The sequence below is a fragment of the Struthio camelus genome, chromosome 14 (genome assembly GCF_040807025.1).
Source record: "Struthio camelus isolate bStrCam1 chromosome 14, bStrCam1.hap1, whole genome shotgun sequence".
In the NCBI taxonomy this organism is placed as follows: Eukaryota; Metazoa; Chordata; class Aves; order Struthioniformes; family Struthionidae; genus Struthio; species Struthio camelus.
Genome location: NC_090955.1, coordinates 21,766,718 through 21,785,909, shown reverse-complemented (window position 1 = coordinate 21,785,909; position 19,192 = coordinate 21,766,718). Strand labels below are relative to the sequence as shown.

The following is a 19,192-nucleotide window of genomic DNA, read 5'->3' as shown; positions in this document are numbered from 1 at the left end:
GGGGAGACGACGTCCTGCTGCCCGCGGGCGCCGCCCGGGCCTTCCGCTCTCGAGAAGCGGAAGAGCTGCTTGAAGAGGAGTACCTCACGGAGGTCCGGCTGTTGCGCTAAGATCCTTACTTTGTTGGATATTTTGTCGTATCTTTTCAATTATGTCTGTCGAGAACTCCCCCTACCTTTCTTCCTTGTTGGTTAAGCTCAAACCTTCCGGAATCACAGGACCAACCCGTGTGCTCCTCATACACTTGACCGGCTGCAAACAGGAACTAGAGAGCGACGAGGAGCGAGTCTGAGCCCCGCTGAGTTAGAGGGCGGAACCCTTTGCTCCGAGAGCGCGCTAGGAAGGGATGCCGGGGGAAGACGAACTGGGCTGCGCGGTGAGGAGCGCACATGGGAGGCGGTGAGGGAGAAGCTCGGTCGTCTGCTCGGGCTGGCGGGTCGCTATGGCTCCGGGGGGAGGGCGGCGGCGGCGGCGCTCTGAGGGCCGGTGAGGGGCCTCCTTTGCTCGCCGCCTGCCGGCCGGCGCGTGGGTGGCTCTGTGTCTGTTGCTGCCGCCGGGCGGCGGCCGTTGGCGGGCGGTTGGTCCCCTGCGGCGCGTGTGCCGAGGGGAGCTGCTAGAGCCGCCGGCCCCCTCGAGGGTACGAAGAGCCTGTCACGGATGTCGTGGCGCCTGGGCCTTTTTTCATTCTGGTCTTTTCCAAGCTAGGGACTGACTGTTTGCCTGAGAGAGTAAGCGTTTTGGCTTTTTAGATAATACTGATTTGCCTTAGTAGATTATTTTCCTCTCAAAAAGTCCTCCTGGTTGGAAGGCTTTTTTAAGTATCAGTGCTTTCAAGCACTGTTATTCCTTTAATGGTGACAGAAAATTTTGAAGTGTAAATTCAGACTTTCCCTCTTAATTTGTGTTTTACTTAAAATTCTTCACTAATGGTTGCTTTAAAGCAAACTGGTTTTAAGAGGAAATGGGGTCTGTTGTGACAAGGGAATGAAATCGGACTACCTTCTGAGTTTACTGATTTTCTTACTCAGTCCTGTCCAACGTGAGGTTGCGTTGCCTTGCGTAATTTATAAAATTGCTAGCTGTTTTAAGACAGTATATATAAACAAACTATGCTTCTACATGATATACAAAGATCAATAAGATCACTTTATTTTGAGGCTTAGTTTGGTTGCTGTGATTCTTTTTCTGCATCTGAAGAATGAGAGCTTGATGAGGGCTCAACACTGAAGAGTAAGCGACGTGAGCTTTGACATTCTCTGTCTCGCTCCTGTTCTCACTCATCCTGAAAACAAGATATTGAGGTAGAAAGGAATGTTCTGCTATATCAGACTGTCACACAGACCTGTGGAAAGGTTTGTCAGCATTCCCTAAAGCAGTGATATAGTTAAGTGCTTACTGTAGCCCGAGAGACTACTTCCCTGCTGTGGCTGACAGGCCACTCAGTTGCACAGCTTCTGGTTCCTATTTTCTTAACAGCTTCATGGCCTTCTTCCCTGCCATGGTAGGAGTACTTAAAAACAGTTTCACTTAGTTGAATGCTTCTGGTGCCTTTGTAAACAGGCTCCCTAATATGTGGGAGGGCATGAGTATCACCGATAGTAGTCCTCACAAATATTATATTTCTAAGTATTAGTGGGTTTTCAATGGTGGTAGTATCGTTAGCTAAAAAGTTGCAAAGGGTAAAACCCTTAAGAACTCGCAGGCTTTCAGTTGCTTAATGCTCAAAGTCCAGCAATCCAGGTGGTGAAAAGTACCTCTGTCACACAGTGCATAAGTTGGCCTTCTCAAAGCTCTGAGCAGTGTGACTCTGCCCAGCAGGGTGAGAGCTAAGAAGACAGAAGTTGCAGGTGGCAGACTGACTTCGTCTGACCAATGCTTAAGGAAGCGTAGTTGGTTTGGATAAGTGGAGTCTGCTGGAAGAGGGGAAAAAAAATTTCCATGCATGGAATTTAATTGAAGTTTTGTACGTACCCGGTAATTAGTCTTTAGTTTACTGAGGTAACATGTTCATTACACCTAAAGTAGAATTAATACCAGAGCTTAATACTATTGGGTAGAAATAGCATTCCTGTAACCAGAGCTTAATGCTATTGGGTAGAAATAGCATTCCTGTAACCTTCTGGCCATTAAGATACTGGAGTTAAGTGAAGGGAATCATGAGCCATTTACATGTTCTGCCACACACCCAGCCATGTATTTTAAGCTAAGTATACGTTAATCCCTGGTTACTCATAGCAATGCTATATTTACTAATACTACTACTGGAGCAGAGCGTGTCATCTAGTGCAAAGCAAAGGAGCACCCTTCTTAGTAGATTCTTTATGGAGGATATTTTTATGGGATGATTTGTCCCATAATGTGATAACTATGATCATATTAACCACTGCAATGTAAGTAATAGTGAACTATTATTATCTCTTTAACAGAAAAACAGAGTACACATTACAGATGTGACAGCTTGACTTTTTGATATGGAGAAGAAACAAGTTTCAAAACGTTTATATGTTGGAGGGCTTGGCCATACAGTTTCTAAGGCTGAACTGCAAGAAAGATTCAGCAAATTTGGACGTGTTTTAAATGCAGAGATTATCACCAGGAAGGATGAACAGGGTAACAGTTTTGCATCGTCTCTTAAAAGTGAATTGTTTTGTGATCTGTTGTGTGAAATGGAATTTTTGCTTTAGCAGCACTTTATTTTCAGGAATTAACTTAAGTTTCAGTTTTAAAGAATGCACTGAAGTTATACAGAAATTAATTGAATGTTTGTCTTGAGCAGGGAACCCTACGAAAACTTTTGCTTACATCAGTGTCAGCATTTCTGAAACAGATCTTAAAAAATGTAAGTACGTTTTTGTAATTTCTTTAGCAACTTACGTTCCTGAGCCAAATTACATCACTGATAATGTATCCTATGTTGTCAGGTCAGGATCCTGACCACAGGATGTGGTCAAGGTAGAAGTTAGCAGTTTCATTCTGCAGTCATATTCATTTCATTTGCTTTAGCTGCATTTTTTATGGAAGTTGCCTTACAAACATTTCCAGTAAGTAGATTTAAGTAATTAAAAAGCTACTTTGTAACTGAAGCAGGTGGTTTGTCAAACAGTTTATTGGAGGAGGTGGAGGGAGCTGGCTTGCCTTTTTATGAGAAGGGGTGGCAATTGTGCTTCAAATACTTTAACTAGTACTTTAACCATACTTTAAAACATTTAAAAACGTTAAAAATTTAAAAAACATTAGACGTGACTTGATATGAAAGGAAACCCAGGAGGAAAGTTTACATAAAGCATACTTCTGTTAAAGAAATTTTACAAATTCAAAAATAGTTGGATTGCGAAACTACTTGCAGGGTTACAAAACTATGTGTGTAATCTGCAGCAGCCAAAAAGTCAGGCGAAGATACCTATACCCAAAGACAGGGACTGGTAGTATATCCTTGTATCTAGAAATAGGAAGGCCATTAGGAATAAGAAAGCCGTTTGAGAGGAACTAAAAGCTAACCCAAACCTTGATATTTAACTTCTTCGAGTTCCTAGTACAACAAATTTCCTTCTGGTTCTCAGCTCTCCTTAAATACTCTATTTTTAAAGCACACAAGACGTTAGGTAGGGAAGAGCCTATCTGATAGTACTGTAGAAACATTAGTGTACATGTATCTGAATTTTCAGGTCGCTATTTGAACTAAACCATACAGACTTGAATAATGCTTTTGAAGTCCGGTTTTTTTATTTTGGATGTTGAGCTTCTTGTTTAAGGTTAAGATATTTGGCCTTTTATACACTTTAATCAAGTGAGTAATCAGGTGTGAGATTCATACTAAAGGAGTTTCAGGCTGTCATAAAAGGAGGTGTAGTTCAGTCCAACAGGAGTATTTTTTTTAATGTAGAAAATGCTCATTTTCAGTGTCCTTGCTTTACAGGCATGTCTGTTTTAAATAAAACAAAATGGAAGGGGGGGACGCTACAAATTGAGTTGGCCAAAGAAAGCTTTTTACACAGGTAAAAACCAATATACGAATGTATATTGTTGCTAATAGTTGCTCTTTTTTCTGTTTATAACATTGTGGCCGTGCTTTCTTCATACGCTATACTCTTATTTTTTTTCTAGCTTTTAATGATACTAGTGGTCCACTGATGCATATTAGATACTGCATCAGGTTGTCCATCGTTATTTTGTTAAGGAATTAGCGTAATTGTGATTATAATTGATCTGCTACCCTTAAGTTAAAAGTGAAGAGTTACCGTTCTGTGGGAGAGGGTCACTGTCGGGCCTGGTCTAGCACACAGTTGAAACTGTTTACATATGATGTGCTTTTTGGTACAGACTTGCCATGGAGAGAGAGGAAGCAAAGCTGCAGAGAGAAAAGCCACAGAGAGATGACAGAAGAAATCTATTAGAATCACTGAAAAAGGCTGGAGTTGTAGATTTTCACATGAAAGCAGTACCAGGTACAGAGGTGCCGGGTCATAAGGTATGGTGAGGTAGCTGTACAGATAATTGAAACGAAACCAGAATTGGGCACAAGCTTGTTGCATCTGAATTTATGTCACGTCTTTACACTTGATGGAAAGAAATTTGCCTACAACGTGGTAGTCTGACTTGTGAAAAGTAGTCTAAAGGAATACCTTATGTGTAGACATGTAGAAGGCTCCCTTTTTTGTCATTCTTTGTATTAATGGAAATAATTTTGATTGTACGCTCCTCTGTGTTAAATTAATAAGTATTTTGTTATCTTTTTACATGGGGACTGTCTTCATGACACTCAAAAGCATGGGAGGAGAATATATGTCTTACTTTTATAAAGCATGTGCATTTTTGACTGCTGGGTTGTCAGGGACTATGCTCTGTGCTGTAATGTGTTCATCTGCTCAGTCAGCATGCACTTGCAGAAGTAAGACTTTGAGTAAAACTGCCATTCAATGTGTAAGTGTAGACAAGGAAAAAGATATTTACTACAAAATTTACAAAATCATTTCCTGAGCACAAAATACTTTCAGAGGGTGATAGATGATTTGGGATTTGTTGATGGGGAAGGGGGAAGGGCAAAAGAATAGCAATACCATGTGTATGGTTACTACTATTAATTTATAAATCAGAAGCTTTATATTTAAAATTGTAGAACAAAAGAAATTGTTCTTTATTTTCATTATTTGCAGGTTGTAGAATGAGATTTAGATTTTTTGAGAAGGAAGCTGGCTAAGTCATACAGTACAAAAATATAACACTTAAACAAAAAATGAATTAGTCACAGCCAGTTCTTTATCACTGTTCCTGTTATCAAAGAATGTATGCTTCATTTTATTCCAGGCTGGCTTTTTTGCTTATTGTGATTTATTTTTCCCTATATTCCCCTCCCTTTTTTTTTTTTTTAACTAATTGTTTTTATTTTCTTTTAGAATTGGGTTGTTGGTAAATTTGGCAGAGTGTTACCTGTCCTTCATCTTAAGAGTCAACAAAAAAATAAAATATCCTTTTCTTATTCAAAGGGCATAGATGTCATTCCCTTCTTTATTCTTCGTATGGGGAGAAATATACTTGCTTAACAGTTTTCATATTATTAACTATTATGTCATGTTTAATTTACTGAGTCCCTTAAGTAAATCTTGCAATAAATTCATGTGATTTGAATAATTTTTCAGGTTGAATGTCACTAGTTGAAAGGTTTGTGGTCATAATGTTAAGGAAGACCCTTCGTTGTCCTTTCGCTTAAAATTCAGCCTATCTGTAAAGATTGGAAAACTACTTGCCGAAAGAATCGTGGTGTTTTTTTTCCTTAACTGAGAACAACGTTGTGAAATACGACCCATCAAAATACTGCCATAACCTTAGAAAGCTGGAGCAAGACTTGACATATGTAGTTCCTGTATCCAAGCTCACTTGGCATTTGGAAGGGAGAGAAGACAGCCTAAGCAAGAAGCGACAAGGGGAGTTCCCTTTAACAAAGAAGCCCCCTAAAAAACTGAGAAAACTGGGCCGTAAGGATCTGAATGGAACAGTAGTTCTCCCCTCTGGGTGCCAGTCACAGTCAAAAAATATAAGCTCATCACAGCTAATTCAAAGATCAAAATCCAGATCCAGTGAGATGTCTAAATTACTTCCATCAATCAGTAAAACATCAGGGGGAGATTTACTATCACGTAAGAACAATGTTCCTAGAGTTACATCTCAGAATATAATGAGTGTTTCTGACAGTAACTCTGATTCTGAAGAGGAAATCAGAGCAATGGTAAAGAAAGAGATAAGAATACAGAAAGCTGAAACAAATGTTGAGACTGAAAGTGACCACTTGGAAATTGTTGGGGATGACTTTGAGCTAAAATACAATACTCACTGGTCTTTAGACAATCCGGATACCATGAAGAAAGTCATTAAAGGAAGTAGTAGTGGGGAGAAAGAGTCCGTGAAACGTGACAATGGTTATGATTCAGCAGATACAGATGAAATTATTGCTGTGAGTAAAACTCCTGATCTCAGTAGCAGGAAAACTACAATTTTAGAAGACTCAAAACAGGAAAAAGTGGGAAAAAAAGTTGATAAAGCAATATTAACTAATAAAAATTGTGATTTGGTAAATGACTCCTCACTGAAAATGCACAATTTAAGAGAAGAAAACAATGAAAGAGAAGGGAAAAACAGAAAACCTAAAATAGCTGCCTTGCGGAGTACAACAGTTAACAGTACAGATAAGACACGTGATGGTGAAAGCTCTTATTCAGAGTCTGAGGAAGGGGAATCTGATACCAGTTCTGTTTATGAATCCATGATGCAAAACTGCTACCGTCTAGACCTTACATTAGATGACTTAAAAGCTTTAGCTGCTGAAAACACTGAGACTTCAGTAGAAGATGCAGGTAGTACGCAGAGTTCTAGTCAGTGCAGTGTTAAAGAAAATACTAAGGGCGGTGTCACATACAACAAAACACGTTCTAAAATTCCCCCTGCACTTAAAAAAAAATGTATCTATCCTGATGATATAGTTGCTGCCCTTTTAGAGGGGGAGGAGAATGCTGATGGAGAAAGCTCCACAGGACAAAATAATTCAGGTTTGAGGTATCAGCCCTTCAAAGGAATGGGATCCCTTTGTGAAAAAGAGCTAACTAAGGAGAGCACTGGTTTAAAGAAGAGATCTGTAGGAAATTTAGATTTTGAAGCTTGTTCTTCTTGCTCTGGGGAAGTGTCATCTGCATCTAAGAACACTCCATTGCATTCCCCTGAAGTCAGCACTGAAAAGAAGCAAAATATGGGTTGTGGCCAGCTCAAGGAATTGTCAGATGCTGCCATCTTAGCAGATGAGAGCGATCAGCCTATTTGCAGGCCACACTTGCAAGGAAAGAGCAAATACATGAATTCTCAGCAAGAAGACCAGAAGTCAGCGGGCGGAGATGCTGTTCCTAGTGCTGATGAAAGTGAGGATGAGAGCCGTAACATGGACAGTAGTGCTCCCATGTCACAGGAAGCCATTAAAGGACGGTTGAGAAGTCCAAAATTGCTTTCAAAGCAACTGAAGAGAGATGTAAGCAACAAGAATGGGAAGACAAGTATTGTGGAATCTAAGGAGCTTTGTTTTCATGCTACTGCTTCAAAGGAGCCTGATACAAAAAAGAAACAGTTGCAGGATAACCAGAGGAGGCTGGCAGCTTTAGAAGAGAGGCAAAAAGAGAGAGAGTTACAGAAGAAACTCATTCAAGGAGCTCTCTCAAATCTGGTAATTACATTTTTTTTCTGAACAGTAGACAATACAGAAAATTTAGTCATATGTATTTAAGACTGAAGAATAATATTTCGGAATTTCTAATCACATTGGCACTTACCAATTCAGACTACGTGCAAACTGAAGCATACTTAATTCCAGGGATGTCTCTAGAGTTGCAACAGGGGCAACAGGCTCCTTCAGTGCCATTAAAGTGTCTTTTAGTTATATCTTTGTGACTATAGCAAGTATTTGATATTTTTATATCAGAGTTTTAATTTCACAGTTTTATTCTTACTTAGGATAGCCAGCCAGCAAGCGTGCATAAGCACATCATATTCAATTCAGATGTGGAAAGTGAAGCTGAAGTGGGTGAGATGTCTGAGAAAGATGCAAGTTTGGGAAATATGCTTGAAAAAGTAAGTTCTATAAGAAAAAGTCCAGTATTCTTGGAAGCAGTTCCACATTATTATGACTGTGCCTTTTGTTCTAAAAAAAAAAAAAAAGTTTTTTGTAGCAATGTGACAGAAAAAAGTAAGTGATAAATGTGTGACTTTTTTTTTTAAGCTAATGTGTTAGCATGACTGTGTGTCTAAGAAAGCTGAAGAATTTAGAATTTGTAGGAAATTGAGATCTATACACATGATATTTTAATTTTATGAAGGAAAAAGAATATTTGCATTACAGGACTTGCACATAATTAATTTTGAATTCCACTACTTCTGGCTAAAGGAAGGGGAAGAGATTTGACTTGAATAGCATAGAAAGACCCATCAGCTTAAGATAATCCGGACTGTCATGCTACTACTACTCTGTGCTCTAATCAACAGTGGGTAACAGAAAATCAGCAACACATGGTGATGCACAAACTAACCTGCTGCTAAACTGTCAGGCTAGCTGTGCAATCCTAATAATAATTGGGTTTGTTACTGGTTTGATAATTTGGTACTAAGAGTTTTTTGCCTGTATGTCCACCAGAATGTTCTTTTGCTGCATCATGTATTACATCGTTTCCCGCTTATCTGTGCGTTGTGCTTATGATATGAAAAAAATGTGTTAAATTAAGATTTCCTTTAGATAAACTTTGTTATCTGCTACTAAACAAAGAATGTACATTAAAGCAGTGTCAGGTTTTTAACATGATGATAGGCTCCAAAGAAGTCATGTGGGACTTCCTCTCTAAACCTTACCTAATCAAGATCTAATTTACCAGGCTCCTCAGGATTTTACCACCATACCTGAAGCACAATTAAGTACTTCTTTGCTGAAATCAAGTTTGTTGTGTCATCGCATCTTTTATTTTCCATTTAAAATATGCTACAGCTTTACATGATTGGTTTTGCTTTTGTCTTTTTCCCCATACATTTATTAAGATTAGGGTCATTCTGATATTTTGCATAAAAAATTTTCTTTCTTTTCTCACTCCTTTTCACATTTAGAGTTTTCTTTTATTATGTATTTATATTACCTGTGTTTGGAGTCTCTGCCCTGTATTTTTCTTTAAAAGAAGCTCTAATTCTGTAGAAAATTGTTTTGAAGCCATTGAATGTTTATCTTTTGTCTTGCAATAGTTGATATTTATCAGCTGCCTTAAATGGTGTCATAGAGTTTATATCATAAATGAATCCCATTCAGAAAGGGGATAGTTAGACATTGATATTTTAAAATTGATCTCCTTTGACATATCCCGAAAGCTGGATTTTTATACCTAACTCTCATGTGTTATAAAGCCTGAATTACTCTGTACAGGGATGTTTTGCCTGTGCCAAAACTTAGTAGTGATAATTGTAAAACAGAATTGTACAAGGTAGGCATGCAAATTAAGATTTGAAACACACAGATTAATAGAAGTGAGCTTACTGTTGTAGAAATGTGCTTTTTCACATAAATCGGAAAGCAGATGAGCAAAGCTGATGCTGGATTGTTTTCTCAAATTTATGAAAATGGCTACTTTTCCATATCTTCTTTTTGCTTAATGAATAAGGAATCTGCTCCTAAAACTTCTGGAAGACTGTTTGAAAGCAGTGAGGATGAACAAGATGATACAGATGATGAGAGATTCAAAATTAAACCCCAGTTTGAAGGCAAAGCGGGTGAAAGAGTGAGTGAACCTATTTAATGTGATTTACAGTTTTTCTCTTGAGTCTCCCTAAGGCCACTTCAGAAGTACGTAACATCGTGTAGGTTTGCATACTTGTTGGGTATGAAAATTTCGACAAACTTAAGACAGAAGTCCTCATTTAAATAGAGGAAACGGTAGTCAGGAAAGAAATACTGTGTGGTGGTGGGGATGAAGGGGTTCTCTGATGTCGTCTTGGAATACAGAGAAACTTCTGGTAAAAGCAGCGAGAGCTGAAAATTGTTAGCGCATTGCAATGATGGCAGTGATTCTCCAGCAACTTAATAGTATTTTATTTAATGTCTTTAGCTCTTGCATTTGCAATCACGATTTGGTACAGATAAAAGATTTCGCTTGGATGCTCGATTCCTTGAAAGTGACAGTGAAGCAGAAGGTAAGCCTGTTCTTATTTCCTGGTTAATCATAGTAATAGTGATATATAATAGAGCCTTAGTTTTGGATGTTTGAAATAGCTCATGAACTGCTTTGCTTCTCTGGTGGTTCAAGGAAAATAGCTCAAAGAAAATAACCCAACCCTATTGTGGTTGTGCGTATTACATAGTGGTAGCTGCATTTTCTTAAATGGGTATGCTGCAAAAGTAATAGTTGAATGAGACATTACTTGGTTGATGAATCAATATTTTAAATAATTTATTTAAATATAGGAAGATATTTTTATGATACTAGAATGCGTTTATCCATGTTTTTCACAGGATAAATGTTGACTTAAAGTTCTTGACTTTTTGTCTTCACTTCAACTGTTTGTTTTATAGTTATCTTGGAGTCCACTCATGTTTTAGCAGCTATAGGAAGAATGATACCTTAAAATGACAAAAGGCAGACAAGCTGGAAAAGGCAAAAAAGTTTTCAAAGGTTATTTTTGTTGTTTATTTGTCAGTTTGTTTTGCTACCAAAAATGAAATTGTTAACCTAATTTTCAAGGCTCAGAATTTATTTCTGAAACTCAACTTTCTCCTAGTTCTAGTACTCCCTTTGCTGCTTAATGTGATCTCAAGAGTGTTTGAGAATATATATACCACTAAGTAATATACACAACCACAGAGCCAGAATGAACCGCCAGAGCAGGAATGCTTCCATACAGCATTCTCAGTGGCAGAGCGATTGCAAAGTTATGTGATACGAAGAGGGAACAAGTTAAATTACTGGTCTGATTTTTCACATGAAGTAGGTGTTCCTGACACTTCTAATCAGACTAGCTGAACTGCAAGGAAGAAAGCCTCTAAGTAGCTTTAGAGGAAACCCATCAAGCTGCGTGACCTCTCTTACTATTGTGATGATGTTATGTATCGAATATTACGTGCTTAATCAGGCCATAGTGGAAAAAATTAGTAATTACTATCTTTTCCTTTGCAGAGACAGAGATACTGGAGACAGAGGAAGAAGAGCTTGCTGCAGAGAAGAAAAAAAATCTGCAAATACTGGGGAACCTCTTGAATATCAACCTAGAACACTCTAAGCCAACTAAAACGGCCACAAATGCTAAGAAATTCAAGTATGAGTCATGCGTTGTCAGAAAAGAAGGAAATTTAGGAAGACTTAATTTTTGTCAATGTTACGCAACTGAAACTTCTGCTTAATCTGTGGAATGAAATGTTTTTTCAGTCATTATCATGTGCACCTGAAGTCAGCCTTTAATTTAGTTTACCAGCTTCAGTGTCCCAGTAGGTTATGCTATTGGTAATTATCGTTATTTAGGGAAAAGGTGATTGTATGGCCACTTGATCTTCTTCCAGCAGATTTTTGTATGATTGGATTGTTGAGTATGAGAATTGGCGTTTTAAAAAGTCCTTGTCTCTGCAAAGAAGAAATATATCTTATATAGACAAACTTAAATAACTGAGCAAAGAGCATGTAAGTTGAGTGGTAGGTCAGTATGCTAGACTCTGACTTCCAGAGACGTTAACAAAGTTTTCTTTGGCTTGCAGATGAAAATGAGTTGGGTATCCTATCTTTCAAGGGTTACTTACCAGAAACTGCAGTGTAATTTCTATTCTTTATTAGTATCAAACTACTTTTTCCATGGATATTTTTTTGTATTTATCAGTATGTCTAGTTTTGGGAAATTTCCTCGTTATATTAGGAATTTGTTACATGTTACTATCCCCAGCCTTTATTAGATGACGATGAGAGAGGTTTGGAAATGCACTATTAAAAGTATTCTGACGCTTAACTACATGCTTTAAAAAAACTTGGTCTGTGGACTACATTGGTGGAAGTTAGTAATGTTAAATATTGGATTTATATCAGTTGACTACTGAAGAGTAGACCTATATTATGGCTTGTACAAATCTTCATGTTTTTGCTAAAGACTAAGCAGAGGGGGAAATAATCTGTCGTACCCCAGAGGTAATCTTAGGAATTTTTTGTGCGATACAGTGTTCTGTAATATCCAATTAAGGATACAGTATAATGCAGTTATAATTAACTTATGCAGTAAGTGTTAACTGGGGGCAGGACAGAAACCAAATGGTTCTCTTTTTGCATTGCCATAAGGCAGTATGGGCCTTGCCACACTAGTATTAGGGTCAATCTAAACTTTAGACTACTGTAGCTGACAGTCTCAGTAATGTTTTAAGTTTTGAAAGATGAGTGTGGGAGTTGGACTAGGTGATTGCTAAGGGTCTCTTCCCACCTCAACCATTCTGTGATAAACAGGTGCACGTGTAAACTTATTTTTATTGCATAACGTATGTAACTTGAGGTATATGTTTTATATTGCATATGACATTTTGACTAAAGGAATTCTGTTTATAACTGTTCTTGATCAAGACTGACTGAAAGATCCTTTTAAAATGCCCATTAGGTTTTTGGGTTTATTTGAGGCTTTTTGGTAAAGAAGTAAATGTGAATTTGAATCTGACTGTGAGTGTTCAGGGTAACTTTGATGTGGACATTTAGAAGGTCTCATGCTTTTTAATTTCCTTTCTATTTCCCTAGAGATATTAATGCCCTTCGCTATGATCCTACAAGACAGGACCATGCAGTTTTTGAAAGAAAACCAAATGCTACAGAAAAAGAGAGGTAGTATTGCATCTTAGTAATTATAACTGTGATGTTTCTTTCCCTGGAAAGCTGACTTTCAAAAACAGCAAGACTGAGTTTAAAACTATATACAGACTGCTCTGTTTTTTTCCTCAGTTATCCCTGTTATTGCTAAAATAGAGATCAAGTAAGACTTTTGACTGCTCAAGCCATCAAGTGATGTTGTCTTTTCTTTCTAGTCACTCTTCTCTATGCATGCTGTTTTCTGTCCTCCTTTCTCACCTTCAAGCTATCCCTTTGCTTCAAGTCCTGCACTTTGAGAGTTGCATATCTGAGAAAAAAACCATTAGCACTTTGCAAGAAAAGAAACATGTCTCAGACTTCTTAATATTGAGATTATATACCGTCATACGTGAAATAAGTGAAGAGGTTGTCTCATCACTGAAGTACAGTCAGGACATTGTTAATCATACAGTAGAATTGCTGCTACCCTTTCATAAAGTTAAACCTGAGAGTCTTTCCCCTGCTCACCCTCAAAGGCTGTGCAAGTTATATGAGGGGGGGAAAAAAAATGGGTCAGAAGCCATTTGTGCATGGCACAAATGCAGGCATGTTGTCCTTTGAACCTTGGAATATCCTATTCCCTGAACCTGGAATCACTAAGAAAGAAAGGGTGGGGGGGGGGGGAAACAAACTTCAAACTTAACCTACTCATTAATGTGTTCAGATAAGTTTAGAAAGGCATTAATATAAAGGTTACTTCTTTAATCTGATACATTAACATAACATAAAGGGAGCCTTTCTTTCAAAAATATATGTGCTGTGTCATTAACCTTTAACAATTTGATTTCAGTAAAGCTAAAAGGAAGAGGAAGAGGGAAGAGAGTGAGAAACTACCTGAAGTGTCTAAAGAAATATATTATGACATTGCTATAGATTTAAAGGAGTTGTTTGGATCTTCAAAGAGTGAAGCAAAAAAGAGTGAAGTAATAGCCTGGGACAAAGATGATGCAGAGGAGTCCGCTTCATTGGGACCTAATGTTGGCAGTAACGTAGCTCAGGAGTCTACTGGTTTCACGTTTTCCTTCTTCAGCGACATGGATGAGTCAGCTGTAAAAGAAGGTAACAGTAGAACATACTTAAACTACTCATTAGAAAATGTACTATTATGTCATACGCTGTAGAGTTATATAGCATATTTGAAGTTCAGAACCCAGGGAATTTTTATGGGCTAAACTCAGTAGTTAAGCAAAATCATTATGATCTCTTGTTGTACTTGCCAAGGTTGTTGTAGTTTAAATCACAGTTAATTGTGTTTGCATCCCAAGAATTCTGCAAGGGATGACGATTTGAGAAGGAACTAATTCTAATTGTTTTTTGAACAGCGATGGAAAAACGTCTTGACATGCATTAAATTTCTCAAATAAACCAGACAGACGAGGATTCACGAAAACAACCAAGATTTTATAAATGAAATGTGTGTTAATTAAGGTAGTACTATGAGCAAAAGAATATCTTAGCGCTGAGCACAAAATCCTAGGACGTTTTAGTACGCACTTATGTTTATGGCTTTAGAAATTTGAAGTTGAATGATACATGATTATTGGGTCTAGGTAACAAAAAAAAAGTGTCTTGATTTAAAGAAAAACAAAATGTTAAGAAACCAACAAAAGCCAAATATGAAATCAAGTCCCTTAATAAGTAGTAACATAGGACATGAGAGGAGACTATGTGCGAAGCTAACAAATTATGGAGAGCTAATTTTTGCGGACTTCAGAAATAATTCAGTGTCTTCTGAATGCTGCAAGATGGGTTTTGGGATAGCAATACGTAAGAGATCACTATAATGAAGTGGAAAATACTGAAGTGGAGATGTAGTCCAGAGTTCACCGGTAAGTTTTTAACCAATAAGTATTTTAGAGGGGGTGGCGGTGGTGTTTTTTGGTTTGGTTTTGCAGCACAAACTACAGGTGTTTTGTGGATAACTTGAACTTGGTCCTTTCCCCTGCAAATGTTGGATTTTTTTCCAAAGTAGAATTTTCTAGTATTTGTCTTTAAGAAAATACTTGTATTTCATACTTCATACTGTTGGGCTTGGAAACTGCTTTGTGTTGTCAGAGAGAGAAGGAGCTGGCTCTTTTCTTACTGACCAGGCTGACAAGTGCTGCATAGGTCCTATGCTTATCCAGTAAAAGAAAGGGGTACCCTAAGTCCCTAACCTCAGTCCTTTTGGCCAAGGAAGGAGTAAGGGCTCAGGTATGTGTTTAACTGAGCACCTGTCAACTGGCCATGCCTGCTATAGGCTAGCAGCACATACGTGAAAATAACATAGCTTAGCTGAAAACACAGAATAAGCTAAGGCATTATGAATTTAGTTCAGAAAGAAACTTATTATTCAGATAGTCACAATTAAAGCTTATATTCCATCTTCTGCAAGCTAAAAATATGAATGGCTACTGTTACTCCAAACTGAGTTGGAGTGACTTGATCCGAACCCTGGATCCTAACAGTGAGCTTCAAAAGGATTTACTGCTCTTTTTCCCCAAGCTGTGATGATACTAGTTGTGGATTTTGAGGGTGTATGTAATGCATGAGAAGGTAAACTAAGCTTATACCTTCCCAGAGAATCGTGGATGAACACTTGATGGGAGGTTTCTGTCCAGCTCAAATTTGTCCTTTCCAAGTTAAGTATTTCACTCTTAAGTAGAAGTTTTTATTTGCAGGGAGGGGAGTAATCTGATTTTTCTGGTGATATACTGCAGAGCCCTATGAACTTGAAGCAATAAAACCCGTAAAAGTCGCATGGCAAGAAGATCCACGTTTCCAGGACAGCAGCTCTGAGGATGATGAAGAGCAGGAGGCATCAGAAAATGAGAGAGACAAAGAAATGCAAGTCTATTCGTATATATTGTTTACGAGGTTGTACTAGTTTGACACTGTGGGAATTTTAATGGCAGCAGTCAGGTCATGGAAAGCTAACATTGTTATTCTACGTCTCTGAAAAATACAAGTCCCTTTTAGGAAATCATTCCTTGCTGCACAGAACAAAAATCCTGCTGCCACACTTGATTTGAGGTTGAATGTGAAAAACTGAGTTTCCAGCTGAATGCATGAGAACTTAACTGGGTAGCAGTTTGGGCCAAAAGTCAAATATATATTAGACTTTTTTTTTTTTTAATAATAATAGAAGGCTGCGTTTGGTTACTACGGAGTAATGTTGTTCTTCAATGCATGCTTTTTCTCCAAAGCATTACAGCTTTGTGTTAATAGAAATTGACACTAAAATTTTGTTATTATTTTTCTAGGTTTTTTTCTTTACCACAGGCAAAAAGTGCTAGATTTTTCTTTTTCTCCAAAGATGATGAAAGATTAAGAGGTATAACCCTTTTTTTTTTCCCCATCTCTCTACTGAAGTGTAATAAGGATTAAAAAATTGCCTAATTTATTAATATTTTCTAGCTGAAGCATAGATGAGGTCATTTAAAAAAAAAAAAAAAATCACCGATTTCCATCATTACCTACGGTATGAATTGTGGTAGCACATCCCAACAGAAAGTATGCACAATCCCGGTGTAATAAATGCAGAGCTCTTATCTTGCCCTCCTATTTTCAGATCATTACTTAATATGTAACTGGTTTTTGCTGTTTTGTATTTTAGGCTTACAAAATCATTTGGCAAGGTATTTAGACAGTTTGGATACTTTCAGGTGTATATCTGATCTTAATTTTTTCCACGCTTCTGGTCTTATTAAGAGCATGCAATATGCTCATCAGACCTCATATGTCCATATAGCTCTTGATCCTAAGTAATTGGGGGGCCTTTTGTGGATATGATGTCTTTCACAGTAAAAAATGAATATAGTTGCTTTTGATATGCTATACAATAAATAATTTGCAAGACAGCATTATATAATGCTTGTTTCTGAGACAAGTTAGAAATTGGCCAGACAATGTATAAACAAAAGTTACTGTGTAGCTAATACGGTTCTTATACTGTAATCTTCCAGTCTGCATGTCTGATTTACAGTGTTTATTAAAACCTAGAGCTCTGAATCCGGAGCAGGTACAAATTTTCTTGGGAGATTTGCGGGATCGTGCTCCTGAGTTCCTAATGAAACAGGTGCTGATTCTCTGCAAGTTATATTTCAGCATATAAAGGAAAACTGCCACTTCTTTTAATTTTTCTTAGTATGCTGAGGTGTCATTCTATTTCTGTTTGAGCCATAAACCCATTCTGTTTGGGCAAGACAGGCATATGCAGAAGGTTAAAAATAATCTGACTCTTGCTGTCAGTGTTTTACTCATGAGATTTATGAAGGACAACATATTCCGAAGTGTTAAGCCATGTTAAATTGTTCTTTGTTTTGTGCAGAGGGTCCTAAATTATTCTGTAGATCAGTAAACCTCAGCGAAGAAAAAGATAGCTGGGAAAACAGACGTAGATTGTTGCTTGAGGTGAGTATTTTAACCTTTGTTACTTCATAACTGTAGCTGGAAAAGAAAGCTCAGCCTGAGGAGGGAACAAGGCTGCTAATTTATTTAATTTGCATTAAAAATGAATCAAGGCGCTTTAGAAGGGTTAGAAACTTTATCACTACCAGAGAATTATCCAGATTTTTAATACTGTAGTGAATATAACCTCATGTTTTGATGTCCAGCCAGGTAAGTTATTGAACCTTTGTAGTGCACAGGAGCAATTGCTTTACTATATGAAAGAAACATATTTAAAAGACAAACACATGATTTAGAAACTTCTCATAATATTGTCTTGAAATTTAAATATTTTCAGGAATGCCGGAAGAAGCATAAGGATGCAAGAAGGAAAGTGAAAGCAAAACAATGAGTCTTTCTTATGTTCCTTGTCAGGAATATTTTTGGTTTCTTCTTTCAAGAAATTGCAAAAAAAAAAAAAAATGTCTCTTTCAAAATTCTGATCTTTCAAATATCTAGTGGGAACAATATTGGAAAAGACTGTAAACTTTATTTTTAAAAAGCTACATATTAATTGATTATGTCAATTTAACGATCGTTACACATTGTTTTTTTTTTTTGTCTAAACATATTGTTTAAATGTGACTTGCTTCTTTGCAAACTTTTTGAGGATTTGATCACGTAATGGAGGATACTCTGCTCTGGAATGTTTTGCTGTATTCTCAGGCCCTACTGCTGCACGGGGCTGACAGAGAGCATGGCAGGTGACTGCATCTATAAGACTAACTTGTATTTGTTTGAACATAATAGAGGTCCTGTTTGAGATTTCTTTGCAAATACTTGGAATGGGTTTTTTTTTTTTTCCCCACACATTAAAAGTTTACCAGAAGTTTATGAAAATATGTAAATAATTGGAAAGGCTTATGAAATAAGTTAAATTTGTATTTCTTCACAGAACTGAATTCCCCACTTTTTTAATACAGTATATACATCAATAAATATTAAGAACAAATGTTGCTGGTGTTGTATGCTTGTTGTTGAATGGTATTTTTACATACAGGGTCATATTCTTATATCCATATAGCACATGTGCTGCAGAGGGTCACGGCAACCTCAGAGAATAGGGAGTATTATGGAAGTATTGGTTCTTGGCTGTTCATGTGCTGCAACATGGTATAGCTTCTATATGATCTGCCTAGAGAGCTGTAATAAAAGGAAATATTGAAATTTCCAACTGAGGAAATCCACTATGCATAATGATAGTACTATGAGATAAAACATTTTGCAATACATTTCCAGGATGTGTTAAAGTAGTGACTGAGAATGGTGATTTCCAAATAAGATTTGTGAGAAATTCCATGGCTAGCATTTATTTGCAAAATAATTAAACATTCCATTGTGTTTTTCTGTGGTTCCTTTAGATCCCATGACATATATGCACAAAGAAATTAATATTAAGTCTTGCCGCAAGATAGCAGAACTGTATCTACTATAATTGGGATTTTTTTATAGCACACTTTTCCAAGCCATGTCTAGCAACAAAAAATTGGTTTTATTGATGTTTAAGGCTAAGTTTTGGTAGCAAATGGATAAACTGGACATTATGTTTCCATTACATTTACTGTCAAGTTAACAGCTGGAAATGTGTTGGTTTTTTGGTACTCTTTGAAAGCCACATCTTTCAGCCTGGGAAACAATATCAGTAAACAATAGTTACCAGAGTCCTGATGCTAACAAAGAAAATCACTTTAAGCAGCATTTTTCAAGCAATTTTCAAGCAAGATTTTTGAGATCAAAAGACCTATTAAAGGAATTCTATCATTGCAGTATGTGCTTTGCAATGTTTCTCATTTTCTTTCCTTGATTTTTATCAGGTGTGTATTGCTGCAGAGCATAATTCCAGAAAATGTTTTCATATTTGGTACAAGTTGTCGTGTGCATTACCACGTCTC

The 19,192-nt window shown here is 37.3% G+C and overlaps 2 protein-coding genes across 13 annotated transcripts in view; one reads left to right on the top strand and one right to left on the bottom strand.

Moving 5' to 3' along the window:
- Window positions 1-309, bottom strand: part of CENPP (centromere protein P) — a 160,555-nt gene extending 160,246 nt beyond the window's left edge. For 3 of the 7 annotated variants that reach the window (XM_009688107.2, XM_068907471.1, XM_068907478.1), the window contains exon 1: window positions 176-309. The gene's annotated coding sequence lies outside the window, so the exon portion shown is untranslated. Of the gene's footprint in view, window positions 1-83 lie in introns of all 7 variants that reach the window. The other 4 variants (XM_009688106.2, XM_068907472.1, XM_068907474.1 and 1 more) reach the window with 3 other exon arrangements.
- On the top strand, window positions 241-18,264 carry NOL8 (nucleolar protein 8). Of its 6 annotated transcripts, none has more exons than XM_068907458.1 (17): window positions 241-399; window positions 2,427-2,610; window positions 2,777-2,839; window positions 3,917-3,995; window positions 4,321-4,468; window positions 5,394-5,462; window positions 5,786-7,702; window positions 7,990-8,106; window positions 9,672-9,788; window positions 10,116-10,200; window positions 11,181-11,319; window positions 12,765-12,848; window positions 13,663-13,931; window positions 15,572-15,698; window positions 16,115-16,185; window positions 17,182-17,264; window positions 17,599-18,262. In XM_068907458.1, exons 2-17 carry the CDS (start codon window positions 2,472-2,474, stop codon window positions 17,650-17,652), a joined length of 3,561 nt encoding a protein of 1,186 aa, XP_068763559.1. In that variant the 5' UTR covers window positions 241-399; window positions 2,427-2,471; the 3' UTR covers window positions 17,653-18,262. The 6 variants fall into 6 exon arrangements, with proteins under 6 accessions (XP_068763559.1, XP_068763561.1, XP_068763565.1 ...); XM_068907460.1 differs by having other exon boundaries at window positions 253-376; window positions 17,599-18,263; XM_068907461.1 differs by having other exon boundaries at window positions 384-486; window positions 17,599-18,263.
- The last annotated feature ends 928 nt before the right edge of the window (window positions 18,265-19,192 follow it).